We start from the raw sequence: 16,474 nt of genomic DNA on the forward strand, positions 1-16,474 counted from the left end.
TGCGCTGTTCGCAAGAAATGTAAAAAACGTAAGGTCAAGCACCATTAACATAAAACACGCCCCCCTCAAACAAATTTGAATTAGGCGCCCTTACGTCCGCCGATTTAGGCTACGCCGCCGTAACTTAGCAGGTAAGTACATTGTGAATCATGTACTTGCCTCGCTAACTTACGGCGGTGTAGCTTAAATTCCTTAAGCTACGCCGCCGCAAAGTTGAGCATATGTACCCGAATCTATCTATAGGTTACCCATTGATTCTACTTCAGGCCTAAGCATTACATGCCAATAACTACAGGAATATACTGTATAGACATGATATAGGCCTACTACAATAACATTATCTGGCTGAAAATATCAAGAATATTACATTTTCTCTACATTTCACACTTACCCCACATTTCTCATCACCCGCAATGGACACTCTTAAATATTCCCGTTCAATAGGAAATTCCTTTGAGAAATAAAAATCAACAAAATCTTCATCTTCCTCTTTATATGACCTGAGAAAGCAAAATGAGAGGAAAAAGAAAGAAAGGACAGAAAGAGATGAATACAAATAAAAAGAGAAAGATTAAAGTGGAGGTTCACCCTATAATAAAAATTGTAACACTGCATCCAGCCCAGTCCTGCATATAAAATGACACTGACCTTTTTTTTTTCTTTGCCGTAGATAGCGTTTAGCCGTGGAATTCAGCGCGGCTTCCAGTTAGGGAATCCTATTGTCATGCCAATTGATTGACATGCTAAACCACGGCGCACACAGCGCGTCACGACTTCCCGAGGGAAGCTCAGGTCGGCTCGGCTCTATTCGGCGCCTGCGCACCGGTGCCGAATAGAGCCGAGCCGACCCAAGCTTCTTTCGGGAAGTCGTGACGTGCTGTGTGCGCCGTCGTTTAGCATGTCAATCAATTGGCATGACAATAGGAACGCCCACTCCCGCGGGATTCCCTACCCGGAAGCCGCGCTGAATTCCATGGCTAAACACTATCTACGGCAAAGAAAAAAAAAGGTCAATGTCATTTTATATGCAGGACTGGGCTGGATGCAGTTTTAGAAATTTTTTATAGGGTGAGCCTCCACTTTAATGAAAATTTGGTAGAAATAAAATTTTAATGATGGGCAAATATAAAGGATAAGGCTGGATTCACCATGGATGGATTCACACATATGCTTTTGTGTTGTATTTTTTAGGTGCGTTTTTGATGCATGTCATGATGCATAGATATTTGTTGCCATTATAATCTGCATTGATAAAAGAAAATGGAGACATTGGGGGTTATCCCAAATCCACTTTGCACTACAAGTGCACTTTCAAGTGCAGTCGCTGTAGATCTGAGGGGGACATGCAGGGAAAATAAACAGCATTATTTCTTGCACATGAATAGATGATAAAATCAGCAGAGCTTCCCCTCATTTAAGAGCTTCCCCTCAGATCTACAGCGATCTACAGCAACTGCACATGCAGTGCACTTGTAGTGCAAAGTGGATTTGCCTTTCGTAAATAACCTCCGATGTCTTTATTGGTCAGTGTCTGTAAGGCCTTGTACACACGACCGAGTTTCTCGGCAAAAACCAGCAAGAAACTTGCTGGGAGATATTTTTTTGCAGAGGAAACCGGTCGTGTGTACATTTCCGTCGAGGAAACTGTCGAGAAACTTGGCGAGCCAAAAAGAGAGCATGTTCTCTTTTTCCTTGATGGGAATGGAGAAAATTGGCTTGTCGAGTTTCTCGACAGCTTCACAAGGAACTCGACGAGCAAAACGATGTGTTTCGCCCATCGAGTTTCTCGGTCGTGTGTACGAGGCTTAAAGCGGTAGTTCACCCTCCTTCACCTCATTATTCCATTACTTTCGGCATAGTAGCGCGAGCTACGGTATGCCGGTCTTAAATTTTTAATCCCCGTACTCACTGTGCTATTGTTGATTGAAGAATCCGACTCCCGCGGGGAATGGGCGTGCCTATGGAGAGGGAGGATGATTGACGGCCGGCTCTGGCACGTCACGCTCCCCGAAGACAGCCGGAGTAGGTCTCGGCTATTCACAGCGCCTGCGCACAGGCTATGCGCGGGCGCCGTGAATAGCCAAGCCTATTTCGGCTATTTCCGGAGAAGCGTGACGTGCCAGGGCCGGCCGTCAATCACCTTCTCTCACCATAGGAACGCCCATTCCCCGGATTCTTCAATCAACGATAGCACAGTGAGTACGGGGATTAAAAATTTAGGACCGGCATACCGTAGCTCGCGCTACGATGCCGAAAGTAATGGAATAATAAAAAAAAACATTTTTTTTTTTTTTAACAGGGTGAACCCCCGCTTTAACACACATAAGGCTGTGTATATGTAAACTAGTACCATTGAAAAAAAAGAAAATATCTGCCCATGGGTTACCAGCACTAAAACACATAGGGGCAGATCCACAGAGCGAGTACGCCGGCGTATCTACTGATACGCCGGGATACTTTCAAATTACCCGCGTCGTATCTCTGTTTTGAATCCTCAAAACAAGATACAACGGCATTTGGGTTAGATCCGACAGGCGTACGTCTTCGTACACCTTCGGATCTAAGATGCAATTCTTCGGCGTCCGCTGCGTGGCGTTCCCGTCGTTTTCCGCGTCGAGTATGCAAATTAGCTATTTCCGACGATCCACGAACGTACGAGTGGCCGTCGCATTTTTTTACGTCGTCTCTAGTCGGCTTTTTTAGGCGTATAGTTAAAGCTGCTATTCTGTGGCGTACTCAATGTTAAGTATGGCTGTCGTTCCCGCGTCTAATTAGAATTTTTTTTTGTTTGCGTAAGTCGTCCGTGAATCGGGATGGACGTAATTAGCGTCTATGTAAAAAAAAAATGACGTCCTTGCGACGTCATTTAGCGCAATGCACGGCGGGAAATTTAGGGACGGCGCATGCGCAGTTCGTTCAGCACAGGGACGCGCTTCATTTAAATGAAACACGCCCCCTAATCGCCGATTTGAATTACACGCCGCTACGCCGCGAGAGATAGACTACGCCGCCGTAACTTACGGCGCAAATTCTTTCAGGATTCGAACCAAAGGCGGGAAAGTTACGGCGGCGTAGCGTATCTCACATACGCTGCGCGGGTGCAGATCTCTGTGGATCTGCCCCATAGGTGTGAATTGCCCCAAACTTAGAGGAACACCAAGCCGTGTGTTAAATAGGTAAATGTTTAGTCAGTCACTCACTGTAAGTCTGAGCTGCTGTCAATTTTCAGAAAGTCCTGTTTTGCTCTAAGTAAAATATCAGGCTCAAGTCTATGGAAAAAAGCAGGTGAAAAAAAAAAAGAAAAGAACAGGAGAGGAGAGGAAAGAACAAATAAAAACAGTTAATGAGTTTATTTGTGCAGTTGTTTATCACCATTAACCATATGCTTTCTATATGTCTTGCAGTTTTATCAGTTCCCCTACTCACGTTACATTTACCTCTTCTCTAATGCTTTGTTTCTATATAGAGTACATTACAAAAACACTTGCACTTTTTTTTCTACTAACTTACACTGTAGGTTATATCTGTACTTGGTTCTTTCTCTATCAACAACTAGCTAATCATTATAGTATTTTGTGTCCTTACTTGATATCCTGGCTTATTTGACGTTCTAGCCGCTGCCTTCTTTCCTCAAGTTTCTCAATAGGGCTCTCCTCTGGAAATTCATATGGAGCAGAACGCATTTCACTGTCAGCAAGGGAACGACTGAAAAGTTCCTTAAAAAAAAGATTTTTTTTTTATTTCAAGTATTTATACAGTGCTGACAATTTACATACTGCATATTCCCATCAGTTCCTGCCTTTAAAGTGTTTGTACTTGTCAAAATCTTGTTTTTTTTCTATAAAAATAACAAACATGTTATACTTACCTATTAAACAGTCAATCACCAGCGCTACATACAATAATTGGTGTAAGGCCTCGTACACACGACAGAGTTTCTCGGCAGAATTCGGCGAGAAACTCGGTCAGAGCCGGATTCTGCCGAGAAACTCTGTCGTGTGTACACTTTCGGCCCGATGGAGCCGCCGAGGAACTCGTCGAGAAAATAGAGAACATGTTCTCTATTTTCTCGTTGTTCTATGGGAGAACTCGGCCCGCCGAGCTCCTCGGCGGCTTCAGGGCTGAACTCGACGAGGAACTCGATGTGTTTGGCACGTCGAGTTCCTCGGCCGTGTGTACGAGACCTTAGACTTGACACTGCTGTTCATGATAAAGGTCAAAAATTTGAAAAAATATATAAATACCACAGTGCAAACAAACCCTAATGAATAATAATAATGTGCTAATACTGTGCATGAAATATCTGTGCAAAGAACAATTGAAATAGTGAAAAATATTGAACAAGCATGTAGCCAGTGAAAGTTTAAATAAGTGTGCAAAATTGCATCATTGAAGTTCCAATTGCAAAGACTCCTTCACAAGGTGCTGCAATAGCAATTGATATCCACACAGATGGTATTGTGCCAGCATCTGAGCCGTTTTGCATGGTGGAAAGCAGAATGTGCTCACGCCCTCCCTATGACTACAGCCCTGCGTGAAGATGCTCTCTTATCCCTCACAGGCATGGAGGCTAAGCCTAATGGGAACTGTAGTTCCCTTTAGGCTGTGATGTTGCAAAAATGAATACGTACCGCAAACCAGGAAGTCAGTGAGAATAATGATTCAGGAGTGACGGAGGTGAATAAAACAGCTCAATTTCAACAGGTATCAAACTAGTCATAATGCAAAACATTACGTTTTAATTTATCAGCTACTGTCAGACTTTAATTTAAGAGGAAAATATTTTTGTCTTTACAACCCCTTTAAGCAGTACTGCGTTGTGGGTCAAACAGGCTTAGTCTGGTGAGCAGGGTAATGAGATGCCAACTCCATGATACGATTCTTCCTGTGATGTTTCAAACTCAGACATAAGGAGAGAGAACTCACATAGTGTAGTACATCTTATTTAGGCTACTTTCACACTGAAGCGCTGGGTGCGTCGGTGCTAAAGTGCTGCTATTTTTAGCGACGCTTTACCGTAGTTTTTCCCGTGATTTTCGGCCGCTAGCGTTGCAGTTTTAATCCCCGCTAAGAGTTAAACCCGCCCGCAAAAACGCTGCTTTGCGGGCGTTTTGGGGGCGCTTTCCCATTAAATTTAATGGGCAGGGGGAGTGTAGGAGCGGTGTATTCTCCTCAATAATACTATTTCAATTGTTCTTTGCACAGATATTTCATGCACAGTGTTAGCACTTTATTATTATTCATTTAGGTTTGTTTTAATCCAGCCGCATGTTGCATTTTTATGTATTGTCATACACAGCCAGGAAGTGAAGCTCTTGACTCCTTTTGCCATCTCACCTTACCTCATATTGAAAAAAAAGCTTGTTGGTGACAGAATCCAACAAATCAAATTAAACATTACACATAAACCAGAGCAGTAAATGTTTCCTTTCCTTCTATGGGGTATCATATATGGATTTGGGAAGAGTATCTGAAAAAAACAGACTCTGTCATGCTTCTTTTTTTTTTTTCTATAAAACCTACAGTGTTCTTAAAAACCTGTATCTAACAAATACAAATAAAACATCAGTTTAAAAATGTATGACAAATTGACCCCAAAATTATGGCTTTAAAACCCTGGATGAAGTCTTTGTAGCTCCTAGGGAACAATGAACTTGCAAACACTGAACAAACAAATATCCACTACTGCAGTGTCTTTCAACTTTGGTGAGACCAGGGCCTGGTAAAAATGCAAGTTACTGTAATCTAATAGACACAATGAAAAATAATAGAACCATGTTTTTGGTGTTTGTGGGACCAGGGCCTTCACCCCCAAGGAAGATTGGCCCAAAATGATTGGTTCCAGTGGGATTGTGGTCCCCAGGGCAGAATAGTCCTCAAATTATTGATGTCAGTGAGATAGTAGCCACCAGGGAGTAATGTCCCAAAAACAGTCACTAACACTGCATAGTGATTTCCAACCTGACTATTGTCTTATCTTTCAGCAGTGGCAAGTGGCAAGGATTCCTATCTGTCTTAAATGTGTTTTCTCTTATCGTCCATGGACGGACACAGCTCCTTAAATCTTGACAAGTGGGTTATGTTTCCTGTTTACAGGAGAGGACTAGGCAGAAACATGTTAAATAGTTAAATACATGTTACATTAACAGAGTTGAACAGCCCCGCCCAGGGGGCGGTCCCTCCAGACATAACCCTCCTCACTGCAGCTTGCAGCCTCAGTTTCGTTCTGCCTAGCAAAGGAGAAGGACGTATGGCTCCCTTTGGGCCCAGCGCCCTGAGGAGAAATTTTATTTTATTTTACTTTACTTTTTCTTGAAGAATCTTCTTTCAACTGTTGGCTGAGAGACAGGCTGGATAATATAGATCCTTGTAGTCTACTCAGTCCGACCAGCAAGCGTGGGCACACCTTTGCAAAGAGGCTTGGTCTGCCACGCCATACCTCATGACTCCTGAGGTGGCCGGTGAGCTTTGCTCCGAGGTCCACATATGACTGGGCTGTGGTGTTGTCTCACTCACAGTGGACCGGGCCGACAGCTACCTCCATTTCGGTTGTAGTTCTGTCAGGAATGTGTCAGCGAGTCCTCGCTTGGACGGGTAAGTACAGTCCCTCCTGCTTCGGTGGGTTGGTACAGCTGGGCATTCCTGGGGTTCGGGGGTCCCTTCCCCTTACTTCCCTGCTCCTTTCCCTTGCTGCATTGCTAACATTGCCGCTGTCAGGGGGAGGGGGCCTTCCTGAGGGGACTGTGTTATCTGGCCTGTGTTTTTTCTTTTTTGTATTGGGCTTTCCTGTGAGGTAAAAAGCCCTGTGATGAGCACAGATGTTTATGATTATACTTCAGCAGACGCTGACTGATTGGTGACACCTGTAACGGTTTTGCTTTTTATGCTGTATCTGTGTCTTATCCTTAAATAAAACAGCCCTAGGAGGCTTTTCCTGTTTAAACACAGGTCCCTGCAAAAGTTACCTCACGGTTCTTTTCCTCACAGGCAGCGCTGGGCAGTCTCCTCCTGAGGGAGTCCCCTGGTTACCCCTGGTCAGTGCAGCAAGTGGGTGAGAGGCCCTGAATAGGGCTCTAGGAGCTTTTGTCTATTTGTATGGACAGGTGTGCATATTATAATACACACTATGTAAATATTGGAGTCAGTATCTGGGTCCTTCCCCACATGCTGGTGGTGGCAGCAGGTGTTAGCACCTGTGATTCCCACAGAGTTTTTATTGTTAGTCCTGGACACAGTTTGTGCCAGGGTGGGGGTGGACTGCGGGCGGGCGGTAAAAGAGTGCCCCCTTCCCCCGTTATCCCCTGGGGAATGCTCTGTTATGGAGCCATGGACTAGGTACCTAGTTAAAAAAAAAAAAAAAAAAAGGCAGAATAAGGCATTTATGGGTGCGCTTTTTACTGCTGCAAGGGACTCTCCTAAGCTGCATAGTGCAGCTGGGTTTCCGCCGAGGGCTCGGTCTTTTTTGGATCACACAAATCAGACCGCTGTGTAGGTTTTTTCCTTCTGTGCCCTTCTTTGATAATTTCTGAGATGCGGAATGAGAAAAGCCACTGAGGGCTTTTGTAGTCCCTCACCGCCGGGCGGGAACCCCCGCTTGTATGGATCTGACTGATAGAAGATCCGAAGTACTGACCCGTTCCATGTTTACCATGCTGGGGTCTGGCTTGCGGCCTATTGTGGCCACTACACTGGGGTCTCAGTGGTCGCTGGCGCTATTTTTTGGGAGATTTTTCAATTACATTGAAAACTCCCATTGGCGCCCATTTTGTCGTAGCCACGCTATGGCGCAGCTTACATTGTGCTGGCCATTTTCCTGTGGCCGCGTTCTGAACGCTCGGCGGCCATCTTGGAGTAGTCCTGACCCCTAGTGCTGTATACAACTCACAGAGTGAGCATTTTGCACCAGACAGTGGAGGAGCACCGACTCTCTCCTGAGGTTATTAGCCTAGCGGACCAGCTGGTCCAGGGCCTCATATAGGTCTGTGATGCTTCATTGAATGCTGCGCCCTTGTTATCCAGGGCGTCTGTTTCAGAATGGTTTTATGCACACGGTGGTGTAGTGCTTAACTCCATTACTTGGCAGCAAAAGAGTCATTGGTTTGAATCTGCACACTGACGCCAATCTGCACACTGACGCCAATCTGCCTGGAGCTTGCATTGTCGCTCCCTGTGTCTGCGTGGGTTTCCTCCGGGTACTCCGGTTTCCTCCAAAGACATGTGTGCATACACCTACATAATATACATACACACTATGTGTGTGTATTATTTAGGGGCAACCCTCCCAGGCCGTCAAAGGCCCAGCTGGGGGACTAATCTGTCCCTGGGTGCATAAGCCGATCACGCCGGCACCCAAATCCTGCCAATGTATATAGCCTTCCCTCCCTGTCTCTAGGTGGGAGGGGCGGCTTGCAGGTTCACAATTCAGTGAAACCTCCCTGCTCTCCGACTAGTGGGTCTGCGAGGTGGTCTCTTCGGAGTACTAGATAGGGTTTCCTCCTATCCACAGAACAAAGTTCTGTCCTTGTGTCTTCCCCTCCCGGCACGTCGGTCTGCCTTGGGCAGTGTGGGATTTGCTAAGCTGCAAGGTAATTTTACCTTTCCTGCAGGACGAGAGTTTTGGGGTTTTCTATGGGCCTCAGGCCCTAAATACCTTTGTGAACGTCGGGTAGTTCCGCATGGAATCCATTTGTTCGGTGGTAGCTGCGCTTCATCCGGGGGATGTCCTGACGTCCTCGGACATCAGGGACGCATACATGCATGTCCCGTTTTGCACATGTCACAGTGTTTTTTTCTGTGCTTCGTGATGAGAGAAGGGTCTCTGTCAGCCTGTGGCCCTCCCTTTTGATCTGGCATCAGCACCATGGGTTTTCAGCTAGGAGCTCGCACTTATTTGAATTTTGTTGGGACAGCGAGGCTTTGCCTCATTGGCTACTTTGACGACTTTCTTCTGAGAGCAGCTTCTGTCTCCGACCTAGTGGATGGGTTATTCCCATTCAGACCCTCCGAAGATTCGGGTGGATGTTAAACGTTTAGGCCAGAAAGTGTAGCTCAGTGGCAGCAAGCCTGCCCTACATGTGTGCGACCCAGGGTTCAAATTATGGGCATGCTAGGTTCCGACTCAGCGTTGGAGTATCTAGTGTTGATCCAGACTCCTCAGTGGCAAAGGTCCTTCTTCCCCTGGAGAAATTGCAGACTCTTCAGTCTGCGGAGAAGGTATTGGCATCACGCAATCGGTCTTCTCTCCGGGCGCCTGCTGGTTCGGGGTCTGTGGGTAGCCTCCTTCAAGGTGGTACTGTATGCCCAGTTCCACACCCTGGTTTTCCAGTGGAACTACTGTCCAGGTGGTAAAAATCTCTTGTCTCTGAAATCATTGGATTCCTGTGCGCCACCTAGTCAGAGTCTCTCTGAGTTGGTGACAGAGATTCCCGACTCTTCGGTCCGGGAAGTTGTTCCTTCCTTCCAGTGGTCGGTGTTTACGACGAATGCCAGCTCACGGGTTGTGAACCTGGAGGTTCACAAAACTGGGGGGTCCAGTCGGCCCTGAGTCGCTGGACTTGCGTGGACCTATGACCACACCTCCTTGAATGTGTCTGGTCTCGGTAGCTACCCAGGGTCGGGCCTGGCTAGTGCCTGGTGGAAGACCGCCTGGGAATACCAGGTGCTGTCTACTGTTCATTGTCCTACTATTTTAGGCGATCAGGCTATGCTTCTCCTTGTGGTCGACCGATCTGGTTTCAGCCGGACAACGCCACGGCCGTGGCTTCAGTCTACCATCAGGTATGCCGGCAGGCAGACTACTGGAGTCGCCAGATGCTGGACCAGGGCGACTGGTCTTTGTGCTTGGGGTGTTTCGGCTCCCTTGCAGGAGGTGAGCCTCACATGGCATGGATCTCCTGGCAGCTTGTCTCCGCCGCAAGGGTGTCAGTTAGTGGCCAGGTCTAGTGATCTTGTACAGACGCGTCAGTCGCGCTGGTGGCCCTGTGTTGTCTGTATCGGTGATTTTTTGCCATTCCTCCATGGTAGTTGCTTCCTCGGCCGCTCCACAGAGTGGATGCTAAGGAGATCCCGATGATTCTAATCGCTCCAGATTAATCTCGGCGTCCTTGGTACGCTGATATCGGGCGCCTGGTAGCGGAGGCACCCTGGCGATTGCCATACTTCCTCCTGTTGTACAGTCACTGACTTGCTTAACATGGTTATTGGAAGCCAGACTTTAGGTGACCAGGGTCTGTCTGACTCGGTCATCTCAACAGGGCACCGTAGTCTTCTTCCGGAGGATCTACCGTCGCACCTCTCTTGGTGCGAAGGGATGGAGTGACGTCCACGGGCGTACTTTCGGTGTCCAGGGTCCTGCTGTTTTTAAAGCTTGGATTGGATCTAAAAATTGCTTAAAGCACCGTTTGGGGGCAGATTTCAGCCTTGGCTGTGTTCTTTTAGTGGCCTTTTTGCGGCCCGTTCCCTGGTGGGTCCCCTTTTTTTGTGTGCAAGGGGTTTGTCATATACTTTCCCCTCTTGGCCCATCTCTTCCCCCATGAGTTTTGACTCTGGTGCTCTCGGTTCTTCAGGAACCTTCCTTTTGGAAACATCAGAGAGATTTTCTCTTGACACTATCTCAGAAGGTGGCCCCTTTAGTGGCCTTTACCTCTGTTAGAGGGGTTTCTGAGTTGGCAGTCTTGTCTTGCAAGCCGCCATGCTTGATCCCCCATAAGGATTAGGTGATGGTGCGCCCGCGACCTTCCCTTCTTCCGAAGGAGGTTTCGGCCTTTCATACTTTAGGCGTGGTACGCGCTTTGCGGGTATACCAGCCTACTACGGCTCCATTTCGGAGCTTCTGACTCTCTTTTGTGTCGGTGTCTGGTCCACAAAAGGGCCTGGCGGTCTCGTCGACCACCATTTCTCGGTGGATCGGGCAGGCCGTCATACAGGCCTATGCTCCTAAGGGCGGGCCCCCCTTTCCGGTCACGGCACTTTCGACCAGGGCAATTGGTGCTTCCTGGGTTTTTTTTTTTTTTTTCCAACATCATGCGTCGGTCTCACAGGTGTGCGAGGCGGCGATTTGCTCGTCCGTTCACGCTTTTTCCAGAATTTACATGGTTGCTGTGAGTGCATCTTATGATGTTTTTTTCAGCCGCTAGTTTTTGCCGGCGGCTGTTTAAAGTTGCACCTCCTCCGTTGAGGAGCTCTGCTTGTTTTGGGGTGAAGTTAAAATTGTTTTTACTGATATATTTCCCACCCCTCGTTTTTTGACACTGCTTGGGGACGTCCCACTTGTCAAGATTTAAGGAGCTGTGTCCGTCCATGGACGATAAGAGAAAATAGGATTTTTTGTACTCACCGTAAAATCCTTTTCTCTGAAGTCCATGGACGGACACAGCTCCCACCCCTCCTTTTTAGGTTTGTACTGCTTGTTACGAACTGAGGCTGCAAGCTGCAGTGAGGAGGGTTATGTCTGGAGGGACCGCCCCCTGGGCGGGGCTGTTCAACTCTGTTAATGTAACATGTATTTAACTATTTAACATGTTTCTGCCTAGTCCTCTCCTGTAAACAGGAAACATAACCCACTTGTCAAGATTTAAGGAGCTGTGTCCGTCCATGGACTTCAGAGAAAAGGATTTTACGGTGAGTACAAAAAATCCTATTTTTTTAAATCATTTGTGCAAGGGGCAAAGCAACAAACCTATAGCAATTAATCAGAATTTACCATCTTCTGGTCTAACTTCTGTAAATTGAGCCCTGATGGCTTGGTATGAGTAACTGCACTTTACAACTTGCACAGTTTATTGTATAAGGATCCTGCTCTATGGACATCTGACGGTCAGCTGTCATGTCAAGCTGTATTTGGTGCATTGTCAGGACCTGGATCTGACCCTGGAACCTTTGAGTCTGGCAGTGGCTCTTCTCGCTGTGCAACCTGAAATGCTGGACAGCTTCTTGTCTGGTCCCGTGGACATTCCTGCTTTATACCTTGTCCATGTTGAACCTTGAACTCTATGCTCCTCCCATAAACTTCCTATTTAAAGGGGTTGTAAAGGTTCATCTTTTATTTTCAAAATTGGTTCCTTTAAGCTAGTGCATTGTTGGTTCACTTACATTTTCCTTCAATTTCCCTTCTAAATGTTTTTTTTCTTTGTTTGAATTTCTCACTTCCTGTTTCTCCTCAGTAAGCTTTCCAACATCATCCGAGCAGTGGAAAGTCTATTAGAACAGCTTACTGAACACCTTACTGAAGAGGAACAGGAAGTGAGAAATTCAGACAAAGAAAACAAATAAAAAAAAACATTTAGAAGGAAAATCGAAGGAAAGGGTAAGTAACCAACAATGCACTAGCTTAAAGGAACCTATTTATAAAATTAAAAACAAACGTTTACAACCCCTTTAAGCCATGTTCTTGCACTTCCTGTTTGCCAGATTAGTAAGATCCCTCAAGCTAATATCTTGCTCCTTACATACCTGCTGCTGTCCTTATCTTTGCTATCACTCGTTATTGACCCTTAGCTTGTTGATTGACTACAGCTACCTAATTCCATCCAGCTATTATTTATCGACTACACTTCTGCTTGTTCCCTATCTGCTTTATCCACTACCTGACTCCTGTTTGCACTTTTCCTACTGGGGCAATACAGAGGGATACCACCCTGACATTATCCCACAGTGAAACCTATCTCCACCACCAGGAGCTCTGGTGAAGAACAGTTAGTATTTACTGTAGACTACGGGTAAAGGTACCACCTTTCATCAAGTTTTCCTATTCTTCAATCTCTGTCATCACAGCTCCTATGCCAAACTTCTACTCATGAACACACAGTCCTGTTTAAAATGAGGGGGCTTATTTTAACAGCTAACCAATCACATCCAGCATCTGAATCCATCTCTAGATTTTGTTATACCCATGTTTGGATGGGATAGGTTTGATGTTTGGTAATCGGTAGAGACACACAGATGGCAGCCACTACACTTCTAAAGACTACACATTATTAATACACATGCAATGTAGTCTCTTGTTGCAGAGCCCTGGTGCCATGCTGCTCATATTTCATACAATGTGCAAATGTGGTTAAGGTACAGGCACTCTCTCAGCTTCCAGTACATACAGTCAGAGCTTTTTTCCTCAGAAAATAGGTGCAGGAACTCAACCACGACCCGTTCAGATTTCACAAACAGTGGAAGGGTCTTAAAGGGGCATTAAATACCAGAATTGCATTACATACAGAGTGCAGAGTTCAGGGGGTTACAAAGCTGTCACTTGTAAACACAGAAACCAGACTTCTGTGTTTACAAGTGATTTTGGTAAGCAGGCAACAAAGGGTCTGAGCCAGAGGTGGTGGAACTGAGTTCCCCCAAGTTCCCCCTGAAAAAAAGCCCTGCATACAGTAGTTGTTCATACTGGGTATTAATGTTGAGGGAGAGGGGTGACAGCAGTAGCTGTCAGAGCAGACAGGAAGGCTGTGGCCTGGCAGTTGAGAACCACTGCACTAGAATACTAAATGTCAAAGGATGGAGTTCTTTATTAACAAATACACTTATTTGTAGAATGCCTTCTGTTTTGTGTACCTTTGGGTACTTTGTTAAGGACCAAAAAAAACTTGCCCTAAATTAGTAAAGGATGGGTCAAAAGACCATTGAATGTAGCCTCTTTTGAAGCCCTTAAAAATTACACACTAATGGATATTTTTGTGTTTCACAAAAACAGGACATTGAGAGAAGATTTCAAATAAACCCATCTCTACCACCATTGCACACCATGTGCAAATGGGCTCTCTTTCCACTTACAGTACATACATTAGTTGTTCATCCTGGGTGTTAATGTTGCAAGAGGGGAGAGGGTGACAGCAGTAGCCGTCAGAGCAGACAGGAAGGCTGTGGCCTGGCATTTGGGAACCACTGCATTTGAATACTTACTATATGTCAAAGAATGGCATGCTTTGAGCTCCGACGGCCAAGATTAAATCCACAGCCATCAGACACCTCTGTGCCGAATTTGGGCCACCAAATCACCCATATTTGCCGCTTCAATCCCCCGGATCAGCATCCGGCCTATTTTGGGACGCAGGAGGAGCGGATTAAGCCTCATCTTGGCTCCCTGCCGGCTCCATCCAAAACAATCCGGCCACCATCTTGAGGCTCTCGCGGCCTACGGATCGGATCCTCTGCCACCGATTGCCGCGGTCCCTGCCTCCGGATCCCCCCGATCGGGCATCTGGTGCCGTGGAGCCCAGCCTCCGTATTCCCCAGTACATGTCCGACCGATGCCAGGATCCCGGCCGGGCAAATTCGACCGCATTTTGGAATGGAAGTGTTAAGATGATTTAAAGGACACATTCTCAACTAAGGGGGGACGCATGCGGGGCGCGATACACTACAGCAGCTCTATGTAAAAGCTCCGCCAGTCAAGAAGGAATATAGCTTATCCTCAGGGCTAAATAGCAGAAAAACCTTCATCACCCATCATCAGCGCCTGAATACCACCATCCCCCCTGCAGGATACCTCTGTGCATGCCTGGAAACTACAGGACTCGTGGTCGCCGGTCAAAACATTCTCCAACTGTAACGGCTACCCAAGTAGTGAGAGGGTATCAGCCGTTGGAGAGGTCCTTTTCCCTGGCAAGTTGCGATATGCAGGTACAGCCGGTATATCCCATCCACGAGATCCAGAGAGAGAGAGAGAGTCCCCTTTCACGAACGAGACGAGGCTGCGTTTGAAGGGTCAAACAAGACTGAACTTTTAATGGTACATACACCTAGCTTATATGTGGTTACAAGCTGTACAGGAACAATGACAATCTCCACCCCCCCTCACACAGTGGGGGGGCTTCAATACAGATACTTTGAAATAATGACATCTTCTTGAATTAATCATTTAGTCAGTATCTAGCCACTTCGGCACCGAGATCCACTTAAAGCGGTTCTCCACCCTAAAGTGGAGTCCCGCTGATCGGAACCCTCCCCCCTCCGGTGTCACATTTGACACCTTTCAGGGGGGAGGGGGGTGCAGATACCTGTCTAAAGACAGGTATTTGCACCCACTTCCGGCCACACGCTACGGGCAAAAGACGGGTTTTTCTGACTTCCCGTCTGTCGCCCGTTGTGTGCTGGGAACACTCGGCTCCCAGCACACAGCGTGTGAGCCAATCGGCGGGCGCAGCGCGACTCGCGCATGCGTCGTAGGGAACCGGGCAGTGAAGCCGCAGCGCTTCACTTCCTGGTTCCCTCAGCGTGGATGGCGGGGGGAGCAGCAGAGAGACGAGCGATCGCTCGTGCTCTGCTGCGATCAGCGCTGGACTCCAGGACAGGTAAGTGTCCTAATATTAAAAGTCAGCAGCTGCAGTATTTGTAGCTGCTGGCCTTTAATATTTTTTCCCCATGGCACATGCGCTTTAACATGACCTGGTCAGACACATTCCTTTCTCAATAGAATTCAATTAACCTTTAGAACAATACACATTCACAGATAATCCCATTAACATACACCTGACAGGAGGCTGTTAACTGGTAATACCCAACAGAGAGTCAATTAGAATTTAGCAGTGAAAGAGTCACTCTACAATTAACCCTTTGAACTCAGAATATAATGTGGTAAATCCAATTGTAACAAGTCATGCAGTTCTTTGTATGCCTCACTGCATGTCCAGGCAGAATACATAGGTCTGTTAGGCCCCATTGGCTCCATTCACACCTAGGCGTAGGGAGTACAGGCGATTTTTACCGATGTTTTTGTCGCGCGTATATGCGCGTTTGCGTGCGTATGCGCGCGTTTTCGCACAGTGGCGTTCGACGTTTTTGTACTTTGTCTTTTTCCATATTAGCCAATAAGAAAAATGATCATCCCTGACATCACTTGTTGCTCTCCTAGGAATTTTTTATTCCTCTTCCTGGGATTTCAGCAACACAGGCGTCAAAACGCTTGTACAAGCGCGTGTTTACGCGCAATACGCGCGTATCAGGCGTTTTACATTGACTTCAATGTAAAAAAAACACTCAAATACGCGCATATCGCGCGCTAGGAGCGACAAAAAAGGGTCCGGAACTTTTTTGAGCTACGGGCTACAGGCTACAGGCGTTTAGGCGTTCAGATGTGAACCATCCCCATTGCCTTTCATTACTTTTCGTCCCTCTGGCGTTTGTGCGCGTCGCGCTACAGGCGTAAAAACGCCTAGGTGTGAATGGAGCCTTACACCTAGGCGTTTTTACGCCTGAAGCGCACTGCTCACAAACGCCAGAGGGGAGAATTAACATGATTCCCTATGGTGACTGTTCACACCTGAATGCCTAAACGCCCAAACGCCTGTCGCGCGAAGCTCAAACAAGTCCCGGACCTTTTTTTGTCGCGCGAATCGCGCGACAGAGGCGTTTGAGCGTTTTTTTTTTCCCATAGAAAGTAATGGGAAACGCGCGTATTGAGCGTATCGCGCGACAACGGGCGTTTGCTATGGGCGTTTCGTCGCTTTAATCAATAGAACTTGTCGCCCATGCAGAA

At 46.8% G+C, this 16,474-nt stretch overlaps 1 protein-coding gene across 3 annotated transcripts in view; it reads right to left on the reverse strand.

Moving 5' to 3' along the window:
* Positions 1-16,474, reverse strand: part of AMPD2 (adenosine monophosphate deaminase 2) — a 368,990-nt gene that overhangs the window by 257,391 nt on the left and 95,125 nt on the right. For all 3 annotated transcript variants that reach the window (XM_040337637.1, XM_040337638.1, XM_040337639.1), the window contains exons 3-5: positions 3,586-3,716; positions 3,201-3,269; positions 392-500 (exon numbers count right to left, since the gene is read on the reverse strand). In XM_040337637.1, the coding sequence (XP_040193571.1) occupies positions 392-500; positions 3,201-3,269; positions 3,586-3,716 (309 nt within the window). The remainder of the gene's footprint in view (positions 1-391; positions 501-3,200; positions 3,270-3,585; positions 3,717-16,474) is intronic.

Source organism: Rana temporaria, chromosome 2 (genome assembly GCF_905171775.1).
Source record: "Rana temporaria chromosome 2, aRanTem1.1, whole genome shotgun sequence".
NCBI lineage: Eukaryota > Metazoa > Chordata > Amphibia > Anura > Ranidae > Rana > Rana temporaria.